Genomic DNA, 14,432 nt, shown 5'->3' with positions numbered 1-14,432 from the left:
ACAAATCCATGTTCATATCTCTTTATAAAAACACATGGACAAATTTGATCATTGGTATAACCTTCTTTTAGTAAATATTCACTAAGTCGGTTATACCACATACGCCCTGATTGTTTCAGTCCATATAAAGATCTTTGCAACTTTATTGAATAAAATTCTCGAGGACTCGTTTTATGCATTTCAGGCATTTTCAGTCCTTCAGGGACTTTCATGTAAATGTCACTATCAAGTGACCCATACAGGTAAGCTGTTACAACATCCATTAGTTGCATATTTAGCCTTTCAAGTACACTTAGGCTAATGAGGTATCGTAATGTTACAGCATCCACGACAGGGGAATATGTTTCATCGTAATCGATACCTGGTCTTTGAGAGAATCCTTGAGCTACGAGTCTTGCTTTGTACCTCGTAACCTCATTTTTCTCATTTCTCTTTCTTACAAACACCCATTTGCATCCCACAGCTTTGACTCCATCAGGTGTTCGGACGATTGGGCCAAACACTTTTCGTTTTCCAAGAGAATTCAATTCTACTTGTATTGCTTCTTTCCAGTTAGGCCAATCGTCCCTATTTTGACATTCTTGAATGGATCTTGGTTCATGGTCCATATCATCATTCATGATATTTAATGCTACATTATATGCAAAATAGTCATCTAAAGTGACTTCATTTCTATTGCATATTTCCTCGACATTAATATAATTTATCAAAATTTCTTCACTTTTCTCAATCTCAGGTATATGAATTTCTTTAGGGACTTCATTCCCTTCAAATTCATTTCCTTGACTTTTCTCATGAATGTCATTCATGTTGATATCGTTATTCTCATCAATACCATTCTTTGTATTGACTTTCCTTTTTCGAGGATTTTTATCCTTTGAACCAATAGGTCTTCCACGCTTCAAGCGTACTTGGGGCTCATTCCCAGTTTGACCTTTTGGGATATCAACACTAGCTGGGACATTAGCTGCTGGGATATAAGATTTTGTTACCCGTTTTGGATCAACAAATGCATCTGGCAGTCTATTTGCCAAGTCTCGCAAATGGATTATCTTTTGAACTTCTTGTTCACATTGTTGAGTTCTAGGATCTAGATGAAGCAATGATGGAGCATTCCATGTTATTGTCCTTTCCACAACATCATTTCGTTCCCTTAGTGTGGGAAAAGATGCTTCATCAAAGTGACAATCTGCAAAACGTGCAGTAAATAGATCTCCCGTCAATGGCTCAAGATATTTAATTATAGAAGGAGATTCATATCCAACATATATTCCCAATTTCCTTTGTGGACCCATTTTAGTGCGTTGGGGTGGAGCAATGGGAACATAGACTGCACATCCAAATGTTCTCAGATGGGAAATATTAGGTTCATGACCAAATGCTAATTGCAATGGAGAGTACTTATGATAACTTGTCGGCCTAATACGAATTAGTGCCGCTGCATGCAAAATAGCATGTCCCCATACAGTAGAAGGGAGTCTACTTTTCATAAGTAATGGTCTAGCTATTAACTGTAGCTTTTTAATAAGTGATTCTGCAAGACCATTTTGCGTATGAACATGCGCTACTGAATGTTCAATATCAATCCCAAGTGATTTACAATAATTATCAAAAGCTTTGGATGTAAACTCTCCAGCATTATCCATTCGGATTGCTTTAATTGGATAGTCAGGAAAATGTGCTCGTAATCTTATTATCTGAGCAAGTAATCTCGCAAATGCTATATTGCGAGATGATAATAAGCATACATGTGACCATCTAGTTGAGGCATCAATTAGGACCATAAAGTATTTGAAAGGTCCACATGGTGGATGTATAGGCCCACATATATCACCTTGAATTCGTTCTAGAAATGCAGGTGATTCAATACCAACTTTGGTTGGTGATGGCCTTATGATCAATTTCCCTTGAGAACATGCAGAACAGAAAAATTCATTTCCTTGAAATATTTTATGTTCTTTCAAGGCATGGCCATTTGTATTTTCAATAATTTTTCTCATCATCACATATCCAGGATGACCCAATCGGTCGTGCCAAATCTTAAAGTCATTTAGATCAGTAAACTTTTTGTTTACAATAAGATTGGCTTCAATAGTACTTATCTTTGCGCAGTATAAACCAGATGGAAGAGCATGAAATTTTTCCAATACATATTTCTTTCCAGACATTGCCTTTATAACTTGAAGGAATTCTTGATTCCTTTCTTCTATAGTCTCAACATGATATCCGTTATTCCGAATATCTTTAAAACTCAATAAATTTCTGTGAGACTTTGGAGAGAACAATGCATCATTTATTATAACTTTTGTTCCTCCAGGCAATAATATATTGGCTCTTCCAGAACCTTCAATCATTTTTGCACTACCACATATTGTAGTGACAAATGCCTCATTCTTTTTCAATAGGCAGAAATATTTTGCACTTTTAAGAATTGTATGTGTGGTTGCACTATCCACAATACATATGTCTTCTTCATTTGCCTTGGATTTAATCACAAGTGATGATGTGCCCATTTTTGTTTCTTCAATAAAGCAAAGACAATATATTTAGAAACATTACATAGTAGTAAACAAAATGCATCATATATATCTAATATAAGCTTAGACAAAATACATCATATGTATCTAGTAAGTTTAGAGACAAAACAACCATTTTGTTTCAAATATAACATATATATCTAATGAGCTCAAAAGTAAATATAACATCAATCTTTCTTATCTATTGGCCCGAGGTAATCTTCCACATCCAGATGTGTGATATCAAAATCGTCATTCATAAGAACATTGTTGGACTCTATATTCTTTCCTTTCTCTTTCAGGGATGCTTGATAGAGATCCACAAGGTGCTTAGCAGTACGACAAGTGCGTTCCCAATGGCCAGTCATGCCACAACGATAACATATACTTTCAATATTTTTGGGATGATTTTCACGTTTTTCCTTGTCATGTTTTGCACCACTATTTTCCCCTTTTCGGTGGTAACCTTTATTTTTGAAATTATAACCACCATGACAATTTTGTCCACGACCGGGATTATAACCACGGTTTCGTCCATGGCCACGGCCACGGCCACGACCACGACCACGACCTCTTGTATTTTCATTGTGATATGACACACCATTCGCCTCAGAGAATGGGATTGAACCAGTAGGTCGTGCCTCGTGGTTTTTCATCAGGAGCTCATTATTTTGCTCAGCCACAAGAAGGCATGAAATCAACTGAGAATATTTGGTAAAACCCTTCTCTCTATATTGCTGTTGAAGCACAATATTGGATGCATGAAAAGTAGAGAAGGTTTTTTCAAGCATATCCTCATCAGTAATTTTTTCTCCACATAATAATAACTGAGAGCTAATTTTGAACATAACAGAGTTATATTCGCTCACAGTTTTGAAATCTTGCAATCGCAAGTGAAGCCAGTCATAACGGGCTTTCGGGAGAATTACTGTCCTCTGGTGATCATATCTTTCTTTCAACATTTTCCAGAGTTCAAAGGGTTCTTTCACAGTAAGATATTCATCTTTTAACCCTCGGTCTAGGTGATGGCGAATGAAAATCATTGCCTTTGCTCGATCTTGCATCGACGCATCACTATTTTCTTTTATAGTTTCACCAAGACCTTTTGCATTTAGATGCATCTCAGCATCCAGTACCCATGATAGGTAATTTTTTCCGGATATATCAAGTCCCACAAATTCAAGATTTGTAAGGTTTGACATATTGATAATATTGAATAAAATATTATAATTATATAAAGAAAGATTACCTGTATAATAATTGCACTCGAGGCTTCGTGCTGATAACGTGTTGTGAATAATACTAATAATAAAATAATAATAACAATACTAATATTATGAAGTAGAAGGGGAACAGCAGTACGGATGGGAGAGTTGAGAGAATATGATTTAGCTTTTCATATATTCTGCATATCCAAGATCATGGAGGGAAGGGGTATTTATAGTGTTGAGATTTAGGAGGTAATAAATATTAAATTCGCATAAGGTGGACAGGTAGCAAAGCTAGCCTAGTTGGTAGCTGAAGATGAAGCATTGCTGTGTCATGCTTGAGGTCCTGAGCTCCATTCCCTGTTGCTGCTTCTTGGAACTTGTAATCAGCTTTTTGGAGAATTATGAACCACCATTTAATGTGACTTAGCAGTAAGTATTACTTATGGTCGAAGTAGCTTGGTGGAGAAGACTTCATCTTTTATACACAAGGTCAAGGGTTCAAAACTCAACTTGGACATCCACATTTCTTTTTGTTTCATAACAATAACATTCTTTTTCTTTTTCGTCTCATTTCTTTTACTCAGCAGTTGACATTTTACATCTTCAACTTTTACGACATTTCAAAGTAAATTGTTGATTACTGCTTTCAAACTAATTAAGAGAAGTAAAGGAAATACTAGTAATAAAGTGAAAAAAATGTACTATCTCCGTTCCATTTTGTTTATCTGGTTCAGTTAACGAGGCTTGACTGAAGTTATGTTTAATTCAATTTTTCGTAATATATATAAAATTTATATATTTAGAAACTACATTAAAAGTACTATTAAATACAAAAAATTAAATTTAAAAATAATTAAAAATTACTAAAGAAAATAAGTAATGAAAAAATGGTTGGTTTGACCAATGAATAATAGACATGATAGGTAAAATGAGACAGAGGGAGTGGTACTTTTAAGTCAAGTTAATTTTGATTCCCTTCAACCAAATGTGTAGGGATGTGCAAACTTCGATAGAATTTCGATTAACTGACTGGACCGATACACTAAACCCTACACAATAGTATTGCAATTTTTTTTTCACTTTATTACTAGTAATTTTTTTTTTTTAAACTTCCCTTAATTATTTTAAAAACATTTAGCTATAGGAGTATTTTTGTTTGTTAAAGAGTATTGAAATGAAGGATAATCATTATTTTGGTCCTTCAATTGTTTTGCAATTGTCAATTTAGTCTATAATTTTCAATTTGAATGCTTTAACCCTCCAATTGTTTTAAATTTTGTCAATTATATCTTCTAGGGTAACTAATGATTGACTGATGAAATAGTGGTTAGGGGATTTAATTGACGAAATTTAAAACAATTGGATGGTCAATTCGTTCAAATTGAAAATTAGGAACTAAATTGATAGTTACAAAACAATTGAGCGACTAAAAAATAATTTTTTTTTTAAATGAATTTACAAAGAAAACAAAGTTATTGTCTGATGCTTTTGACTTAAAATATGTTTTCCACTTATTTGATGTTTGGTTTAGGAGGAAACTGATCATTATTAATTTTGGGATCAAGATTTACAATGTGAGGGAGTATATAATGGATGTGTTTGAAGCTATTTTGCTTGATATCCACTGCATCATTGTCTAGTACATCCCAATTTGATGATTGGCTCTTTTTATATATCATTGTGTGTAAAAAGTAATATTTGTTATATATAATAATATAATAATAATAATAACTATTATGAAGAAAAGGCAAAGCTAATTTAACTGGAATGAGAGACAGAGAGAAGTAGAGATTATATATATATTCATTCGTATTTTCCTTGCTCTAAGATGAAACAGGTGAGGGGTATTTATAGCATTCGGATTTAGAGTTAATGAATATAATATTTATACAAAATAGCCACTTGTTGGTGCTAGCTTGGCTGGTTGATCAAAAGATAATGTAGCTCACCATAGACCTATAGGTCTTAGGTTCTACTCCTTGCAGTAGCATTTTATGCAACTTGTGATCAGCTTTTTAGAAAACTGTGAACCGCCATATAATGTAAGAAAAGACTTAGCAGCAAGTGTTACTCATGGTTGAAGTGGCTTGGTGGAGAAGACTTCATCTTTTATACACAAGGTCAAAGGTTCAAAACTCAACTTGGACATCCACATTTCTTTTTGTTTCATAACACTCCCCTTTGGATGTCCAAAGGAGGAACATTATATTGCCTCGTTAAAAACCTTACCAAAGAAAAACCCAATGGGAAAAAAACTTTGGTTAAGGGAAAAAGAGTACAATAATATGCTCCCCCTGATGAAGACATCACTGAACATCTTTAAGATGACGCATACCAATTCCACGAACTAATTTCTTGAATGTAGCCGTTGGTAATGCTTTAGTGAACAGATCTGCTAAGTTCTCACTTGAACGAATCTGTTGAATATTGATCTCACCTTTCTTCTCAAGGTCATGAGTGAAGAAGAATTTTGGTGAAATGTGCTTTATTCTGTCTCCCTTGATGTATCCCTCCTTCAACTGAGCGATACATGCTGCATTGTCTTCATATATTGTTGTCGGAGTATCATCCACAGATAGACCACATCCTCCCCTAATGTATCGAGCAATTGATTTAAGCCATACACACTCTCGACTTGCTTCATGAATAGCGATTAGCTCAGCATGATTAGAAGAAGTTGCAACAATTGTTTGCTTAGTGGAACGCCAAGATATAGCAGCACCTGCACTCATAAACAAATAACCAGTTTTGGATCGCGCTTTATGCGGATCCGAAAGATATCCAGCATCTGCAAAACCAACCAAGTTTGATTTGGAATCTTTTGCATAAAATAACCCCAAATCAACAGTTCCTTGGAGGTAGCGTAATATATGTTTGATGTCATTCCAATGCCTTCGTGTTGGACAAGAACTATATCTTGCTAACAAATTAACAGAAAATGCAATATCAGGCCTTGTGTTGTTAGCAAGATACATTAGTGCACCTATTGCACTAAGATATGGCACTTCTGGACCAAGAATTTCTTCATCTTCTTCCCGAGGTCGAAAAGGGTCCTTTTTCACATCAAGAGATCGAACAATCATTGGGTTACTCAATGGATGTGCTTTATCCATATAAAATCTTCTAAGGACCCTTTCGGTATAATTTGATTGATGAACAAAAATTCCTTTACCCAAATGTTCAATTTGTAGGCCAAGACAGAATTTTGTTCTCCCAAGATCTTTCATTTCAAATTCCCTTTTCAAATAATCCACTGTTTTTGAGATTTCCTCAGGAGTTCCAATGATGTTCAAATCATCAACATAAACAGCGATTATAACAAATCCATGTTCATATCTCTTTATAAAAACACATGGACAAATTTGATCATTGGTATAACCTTCTTTTAGTAAATATTCACTAAGTCGGTTATACCACATGCGCCCTGATTGTTTCAGCCCATATAAAGATCTTTGTAACTTTATTGAATAAAGTTCTCGAGGACTCGTTTTATGTCTTTCAGGCATTTTTAATCCTTCAGGAATTTTCATATAGATATCACTATCGAGTGATCCATACAGATAAGCTGTTACCACATCCATTAGTTGCATATTTAATTTTTCATGCACAGTTAAGCTAATGAGGTATCGTAATGTTACAGCATCCACTACGGGAGAATATGTTTCATCATAATCGATACCTGGTCTTTGAGAGAATCCTTGAGCTACGAGTCTTGCTTTGTACCTCGTAACCTTATTTTTCTCATTTCTCTTTCTTACAAACACCCATTTGCATCCCACAGCTTTCACCCCATCAGGTGTTCGGACGATTGGGCCAAACACTTTTCGTTTTTCAAGAGAATTCAATTCTGCTTGTATTGCTTCTTTCCAGTTAGGCCAATCGTCCCTATTTTGACATTCTTGAATGGATCTTGGTTCGTGATCCATATCATCATTCATGATATTTAATGCTACATTATATGCAAAATAGTCATCCAAAGTGACTTCATTTCTAGTGCATATCTTCTCAGCATTAATATAATTTATCAAAATTTCTTCATTTTTCTCAATCTCAGGTATATGAATTTCTTTAGGAACTTCATTCCTTTCAAATTCATCTCCTTGACTTTTCTCATGAATGTCATTCATGTTGATATCATTATTCTCATCAATACCATTCTTTGTATTGACTTTCTTTTTTCGAGGATTTTTATCCTTTGAACCAATAGGTCTTCCACGCTTCAAGCGTACTTGGGAGTCATTCTCAATTTGACCTTTTGGGATATCAACACTAGCTGGGACATTAACTGCTGGGATATAAGATTTTGTTACTCGTTTTGGATCAACAAATGCATCTGGCAGTCTATTTGCCAACTCTCGCAAATGGATTATCTTTTGAACTTCTTGTTCACATTGTTGAGTTCTAGGGTCTAGGTGAAGCAATGTTGGGGCATTCCATGTTATTGTCCTTTCAACAATATTATTTCCTTCCCTTAATGTGGGAAAAGATGCTTCGTCAAAGTGACAATCTGCAAAACGTGCAGTAAATAGATCTCCCGTTAATGGCTCAAGATATTTAATTATAGAAGGAGATTCATATCCAACATATATTCCCAATCTCCTTTGAGGACCCATTTTAGTACGTTGTGGTGGAGCAATGGGAACATAGACTGCACATCCAAATGTTCTCAGATGGGAAATATTAGGTTCATGACCAAATGCTAATTGCAATGGAGAGTACTTATGATAACTTGTCAGCCTAATACGAATTAGTGCCCCTGCATGCAAAATAGCATGTCCCCATACAGTAGAAGGGAGTCTACTTTTCATAAGTAATGGTCTAGCTATTAACTGTAGCCTTTTGATAAGTGATTCTGCAAGACCGTTTTGCGTGTGAACATGCGCTACTGAATGTTCAATATCAATCCCAAGTGATTTACAATAATTATCAAAAGCTTGGGATGTAAACTCTCCAGCATTATCCATTCGGATTGCTTTAATTGGATGGTCAGGAAAATGTGCTCGTAATCTTATTATCTGAGCAAGTAATCTTGCAAATGCCATATTGCGAGATGACAATAAGCATACATGTGACCATCTAGTTGATGCATCAATTAAGACCATAAAGTATTTGAAAGGTCCACATGGTGGATGTATAGGCCCACATATATCACCTTGAATTCGTTCTAGAAATGCAGGTGATTCAATACCAACTTTGGTTGGTGATGGTCTTATAATCAATTTTCCTTGAGAACATGCAGAACAGAAAATTTCATTTCCTTGAAATATTTTATGCTCTTTCAAGGTATGACCATTTGTATTTTCAATAATTTTTCTCATCATCACATATCCAGGATGACCCAATCGGTCGTGCCAAATCTTAAAGTCATTTAAATCAGTAGACTTTTTGTTTACAATAAGATTGGCTTCAATATCACTTATCTTTGTGCAATATAAACCAGATGGAAGAGCATAGAATTTTTCCAACACATATTTCTTTCCAGATATTGCCTTTGTAACTTGAAGGAATTCTTGATTCCCTTCTTCTATAGTCTCAACATGATATCTGTTATCCCGAATATCTTTAAAACTTAATAAATTTATGTGAGACTTTGGAGAGAACAACGCATCATTTATTATAACTTTTGTTCCTCCAGGCAATAATAGATTGGCTCTTCCAAAACCCTCAATCATTTTTGCACTACCACATATTGTAGTGACAAATGCCTCATTTCTTTTCAAAATGCAGAAATATTTTGCACTTTTAAGAATTGTATGTGTGGTTGCACTATCCACAATACATATGTCTTCTTCATTTGCCTTGGATTTAATCACAAGTGATGATGTGCTCATTTTTGTTTCTTCAATAAAGTAAAGAAATATATTTAATTAGAAACATTATATAGTAGTAAACAAAATACATCATATATATATATATATATATATATATATATATATATATATATATATATCTAATAATTAAGCTTTAGAGACAAAAACAACCATTTTGCTTCTAGTACAACATATATATCTAATGAGCTCAAAGATAAATAACATCAATCTTTCTTTTCTATTGGCCCAAGATAATCTTCCACATCCAGATGTGTGATATCAAAATCGTCGTTCATAAAGACATTGTTGGACTCTATATTCTTTCCCTTCTCTTTCAGGGATGCTTGATAGAGATCCACAAGGTGCCTCGCAGTACGACAAGTGCGTTCCCAATGGCCAGTCATGCCACAACGGTAACATATATTTTCAACATTTTTGGGATGATTTCCACGTTTTTCCTTGTCGTGTTTTGCACCACTATTTTCCCATTTTCGATTGTAACTTTTGTTTTTGAAATTATAACCACCATGACGATTTTGTCCACGACCGGAATTATAACCACGGTTTCGTCCATGACCACGACCACGGCCACGACCACGACCACGACCTTTTGTATTTTCATTGTATTTGCCTCAGGGAATGGGATTGAACCAGTAGGGCGTGCCTCGTGGTTTTTCATCAGTAGCTCATTATTTTGTTCAGCCACAAGAACGCAAGAAATCAATTGAGAATATTTGGTAAAACCTTTTTCTCTATATTGCTGTTGAAGCACAAGATTGGATGCATGAAAAGTAGAGAAAGTTTTCTCAAGCATATCCTCATCAGTAATTTTTTCTCCACATAATAACAACTGAGAGCTTATTTTAAACATAGCAGAATTATATTCGCTCACAGTTTTGAAATCTTGCAATCGCAAATGAAGCCAGTCATAACGGGCTTTCGGGAGAATTACTGTCCTCTGGTGATCATATCTTTCTTTCAACATTTTCCAGAGTTCAAAGGGTTCTTTCACGGTGAGATATTCATCTTTTAACCCATGGTCAAGATGATGGCGAATGAAAATCATTGCCTTAGCCCGATCTTGCATCGAGGCATTATTATTTTCTTTGATAGTATCACCGATGCCCTTTGCATTCAAATGTATCTCAGCATCCAATACCCATGACAGGTAATTTTTTCCAGATATATCAAGTCCCACAAATTCAAGATTTGTAAGGTTTGACATATTTAAGATATAGGATAAAATATTAGGAAATATATAAAGATAGTTTACCTATATAGTAGTTGAATCTGAGACTTCGTGCTGATAACGTGTTATATATAATCATATAATAATAATAATAACTATTATGAAGAAAAGGCAAAGCTAATTTCACTGGAATGAGAGACAGAGAGAAGTAGAGATTATATATATATTCATTCGTATTTTCCTTGCTCTAAGATGAAACAGGTGAGGGGTATTTATAGCATTCGGATTTAGAGTTAATGAATATAATATTTATACAAAATAACCACTTGTTGGTGCTAGCCTGGCTGGTTGATCAGAAGATAATATAGCTCACCATAGACCTATAGGTTTTAGGTTCTACTCCTTGCAGCAGCGTTTTATGCAACTTGTGATCAGCCTTTTAGAAAACTGTGAACCGCCATATAATGTAAGAAAAGACTTAGCAGCAAGTGTTACTCATGGTTGAAGTGGCTTGGTGGAGAAGACTTCATCTTTTATACACAAGGTCAAAGGTTCAAAACTCAACTTGGACATCCACATTTCTTTTTGTTTCATAACAATATTCATGAAGTTATTGTAGTATAGGGGTGATTAGTGAGTATTACTCCTTGTTATGTGGGTCACTCGGGTTCGATCCTCAGTAATGGTGATTTTTGGTTTTCTTGTGTTTTAGGATAAACAGTAACAGACAAAAAAATCTGACCTACCGAATTCAAATCAGTGACCTAAGAATACTCCACTCTACTAATTGAGTTAATGTCGCTTACATTGTTAAGGCCCTTCACAAATAAAATAGGAGTACGACAAATATCTTATTATGGAAATAAAATAGGAGTACGACAAATATCTTATTATGGTTAGAGACTGGGAGCTAAACATAATAGTGCGTGAGGACGTCTCCGGCAGCCATTTTTCGGCGAAAAATTCCAGATCTGCTCGACGGCCCTCCGCGATTCCTCCTGTGCTATCAGATTTATTTTTGGTCGCCATGTTTTCTGACGGAAATTCTGATAATTCGAATATTTCTCCAGCCAGTAATTTACCTACTTTTTCGAGCTCTATTTATGTGCCTAATTTGTTTGGAAGCCTGGTGAACACATCTGAAAAATTATGTGGTTCTCAAAATTACCAATCTTGGTCGGATGCCGTAGAGTTATGGTTTATGGGCCAAGGGGTTGCTGACTACTTACAAAAGGGTGTGGATAAAGTACCGGAAAAAGAAAAGAAAATTTGGCAAATGTTAGATGCTCAACTATGTAGCCTCCTTTGGCAGTTTCTTTCTCCACACTTGTTGACCCTATTCCGGTCCTTTAAGACATGTGTCGAGGTATGAAATCAAGCTAAATCTCAATATACTAATGGTGTCTCGCAATTCTACAATATTGTTGATAATTTAGTTAATCTAAAGAAAGAAGGGATTGATATGGAAACTTTTCTTGGCAAAGCCCAAAGTTTGATTGCTGAATTTGGTACACTCATGCCTATTGGCAGTACACTCACAGAGCAACTTACCCAACGAGATAAATTCTTTGTAATACTTCTCTTAACCAAAATAGGTCCAGAGTTTGAAAGTATCCAGAATCAAATTCTTGGAAGCAACACTATCTCGGGGACCACTGAGTTGTTTAAACGTCTCTTGCAAGTAACCTCCCTTCCAGTTTCTCACACATCCACAACCGAATAATCTGCTCTAGTCACAGAGGGATGTCGTGCACGAACTAAAGATCGTGGTGGATAGAAAAACACTAGAGTTTGTGATTATTGTAATAGAACTGGACACACACGAGATCAGTGTTAGAAACTTCATGGGAAACCGGTACTTGCCCAAGCAAGTGTTGCTTAATCTCAATCTGGAGAACCGAATTCTTGAACCTAAGTATTACTTTCAAAATTCATGAGCATGTGGTATATCATTATCTTGTTGCATTGTGAAGTTGTTGAGATGTGACATGCATAAGTTTGGTGCTTGATATATATATATATATATATATATATATATATATATATATATATATATATATATATATATATTATTTATATCAGTGAGGTTTTGGAGGACCCGTTCGGACTATGTCCTTTCGGAGTAAAAGAAAAAGTAACGGACATTGCAATCCGACAGATTTATCATGTAACGCGGCGTATTCCCAAGTTACGAGGTTGGAGACTGCCCGTCAAGCTTGGAATCCTGGTTAGGGGGTGTGCACACTAAAAGTACAATACCTGATTCCACAGAGTATGAGTATTGGAACCACGAGATTGGTTCTGTAGGCGAGTTGAGTATGTGGCTGGCTAGACTGCCGAGCCGGTTAGGTCCATTCACGATTCGTGAAGACCTACCTCCCCACGAGTTAGAGGTTCCATAGTTACGGATGTGGCGGATGCACGAGATTACACCGTACGCTAGGGCTTCGCTGAGACGGAGTACCTGCCTCGCACAAGAAGAGAAATGAGAAGTTTGAGAAAGTTTGAGCAAGAAAGATATCGAGTCAAAAGACTCAAGAGAAAGAAAGCGAGTCTTCGTGACTCTAAGAAACCTCCACATAAAAATATTCTATTTTACAAACGAGTGTATGGGTATACTTATAGTATTGCACGAGATTGCATAATGAGAATGTTTGCACGAGACTGCATTTGAGTATAGTATTGCACTAGTTTGCATATGAGAACGACTAACCGAGATTGTATATTGAGCATGATTGCTTTAATTGCATTTTGATGTCTTATATATCTAGTTTGCATGATGAGAACTTGAAAGCATGAAGATAATTTCGTATTGGTTGTTAGTATGAGATTGATTGATAGCATGAGTTCGTTGTGATGAGATTTGTTATGAGAAATATGTGTTGGAGTATTTATATTGATGTGTTTTATATATTTGAAGCATGCCTGTTGATATTATAGGTTGCAAGCATATAGAAAGTGTATGATGTATCTTAAAGTTGTCCAAGTGTTGAGATTGCTTGATTAGAGTTTGTGAACAAATGTTTTTCCAAAGTATATACTGTAGTACTTTACAGGGTTGAGTGGAGTTATACTTAGCTTCGTGCTAACGGGTGTTTTCTATTTGTCTATTTGCAAAACCCCTTTCAGGTGGGTCCAGCGTTTGAGAGTTGTTCGCGTTAGACTAGTTTAGTAGTTCTAATAGTCTAAACTTTTGTTTTATTTTATGATGTTATGGATTATGGTTGTAGACTTTTGTCTTGGATTTATGGATGTAGACACCCGGGTACTTTTCCCCAAGTTACTTTAATGTAGTAAATTTCGTATGTTAGTTTGATTTGATGTTTAGTTTTACCCTTAGCCTGTGCAATCACCGTGGGAAGGTGGTTGTGGCGGTGACATTCCCACTAAGTTTGTTAATAAAGTTTGATTTTCCGCTGCTTAGTTTATCTTAATTTGGTTTTAGATCTTTAATTATGTTTAAGAAAAGTGGGGTGTTACATAAACAAATTAGACATTAAATTACTTATGTTGAACTTCTCATATATAATCTTGCATTGATATACTTTCAAATATTTATTTAATTATAAACATTGGGTAGAAAAAATGACCGTCAAATTATTAAATCAAATGAATAGTTCAAATGGTTCATATTTTAATTTTTCCTTGAGATTTCCTAATTTATCTTTAATTATATGATTATCCGATCCGTTAACTTTTTCATTAA

At 35.2% G+C, this 14,432-nt stretch overlaps 1 protein-coding gene across 1 annotated transcript; it reads right to left on the bottom strand.

Annotated features, from left to right (window-relative positions):
* Nucleotides 1-2,704: 2,704 nt before the first annotated feature.
* On the bottom strand, nt 2,705-10,777 carry LOC109180733. The gene is made up of 2 exons (XM_019330443.1): nt 10,169-10,777; nt 2,705-3,124 (listed from the first exon to the last, which is right to left on the bottom strand). The coding sequence occupies exons 1-2, from the start codon at nt 10,760-10,762 to the stop codon at nt 2,705-2,707; spliced, it is 1,014 nt and encodes a 337-aa protein (XP_019185988.1). The 5' UTR covers nt 10,763-10,777.
* Nucleotides 10,778-14,432: the final 3,655 nt, after the last annotated feature.

This window comes from Ipomoea nil, unplaced genomic scaffold, assembly GCF_001879475.1.
Source record: "Ipomoea nil cultivar Tokyo-kokei standard unplaced genomic scaffold, Asagao_1.1 scaffold1034, whole genome shotgun sequence".
In the NCBI taxonomy this organism is placed as follows: domain Eukaryota; kingdom Viridiplantae; phylum Streptophyta; class Magnoliopsida; order Solanales; family Convolvulaceae; genus Ipomoea; species Ipomoea nil.
Note: the sequence above shows the minus strand (reverse complement) of the source record. Positions and strands in the feature narration are given on the sequence as shown.

What these genes read in the sequence shown, in the direction of transcription:
- LOC109180733 (XM_019330443.1), bottom strand. Translation starts at nt 10,762, where the DNA reads ATGTCAAACCTTACAAATCTTGAATTTGTGGGACTTGATATATCTGGA. An exon ending in GTTCAATCCCATTCCCTGAG is followed by an intron (nt 3,125 to 10,168) that starts GCAAATACAATG and finishes CCATTCTCTGAG; the next exon opens with GCGAATGGTGTGTCATATCA.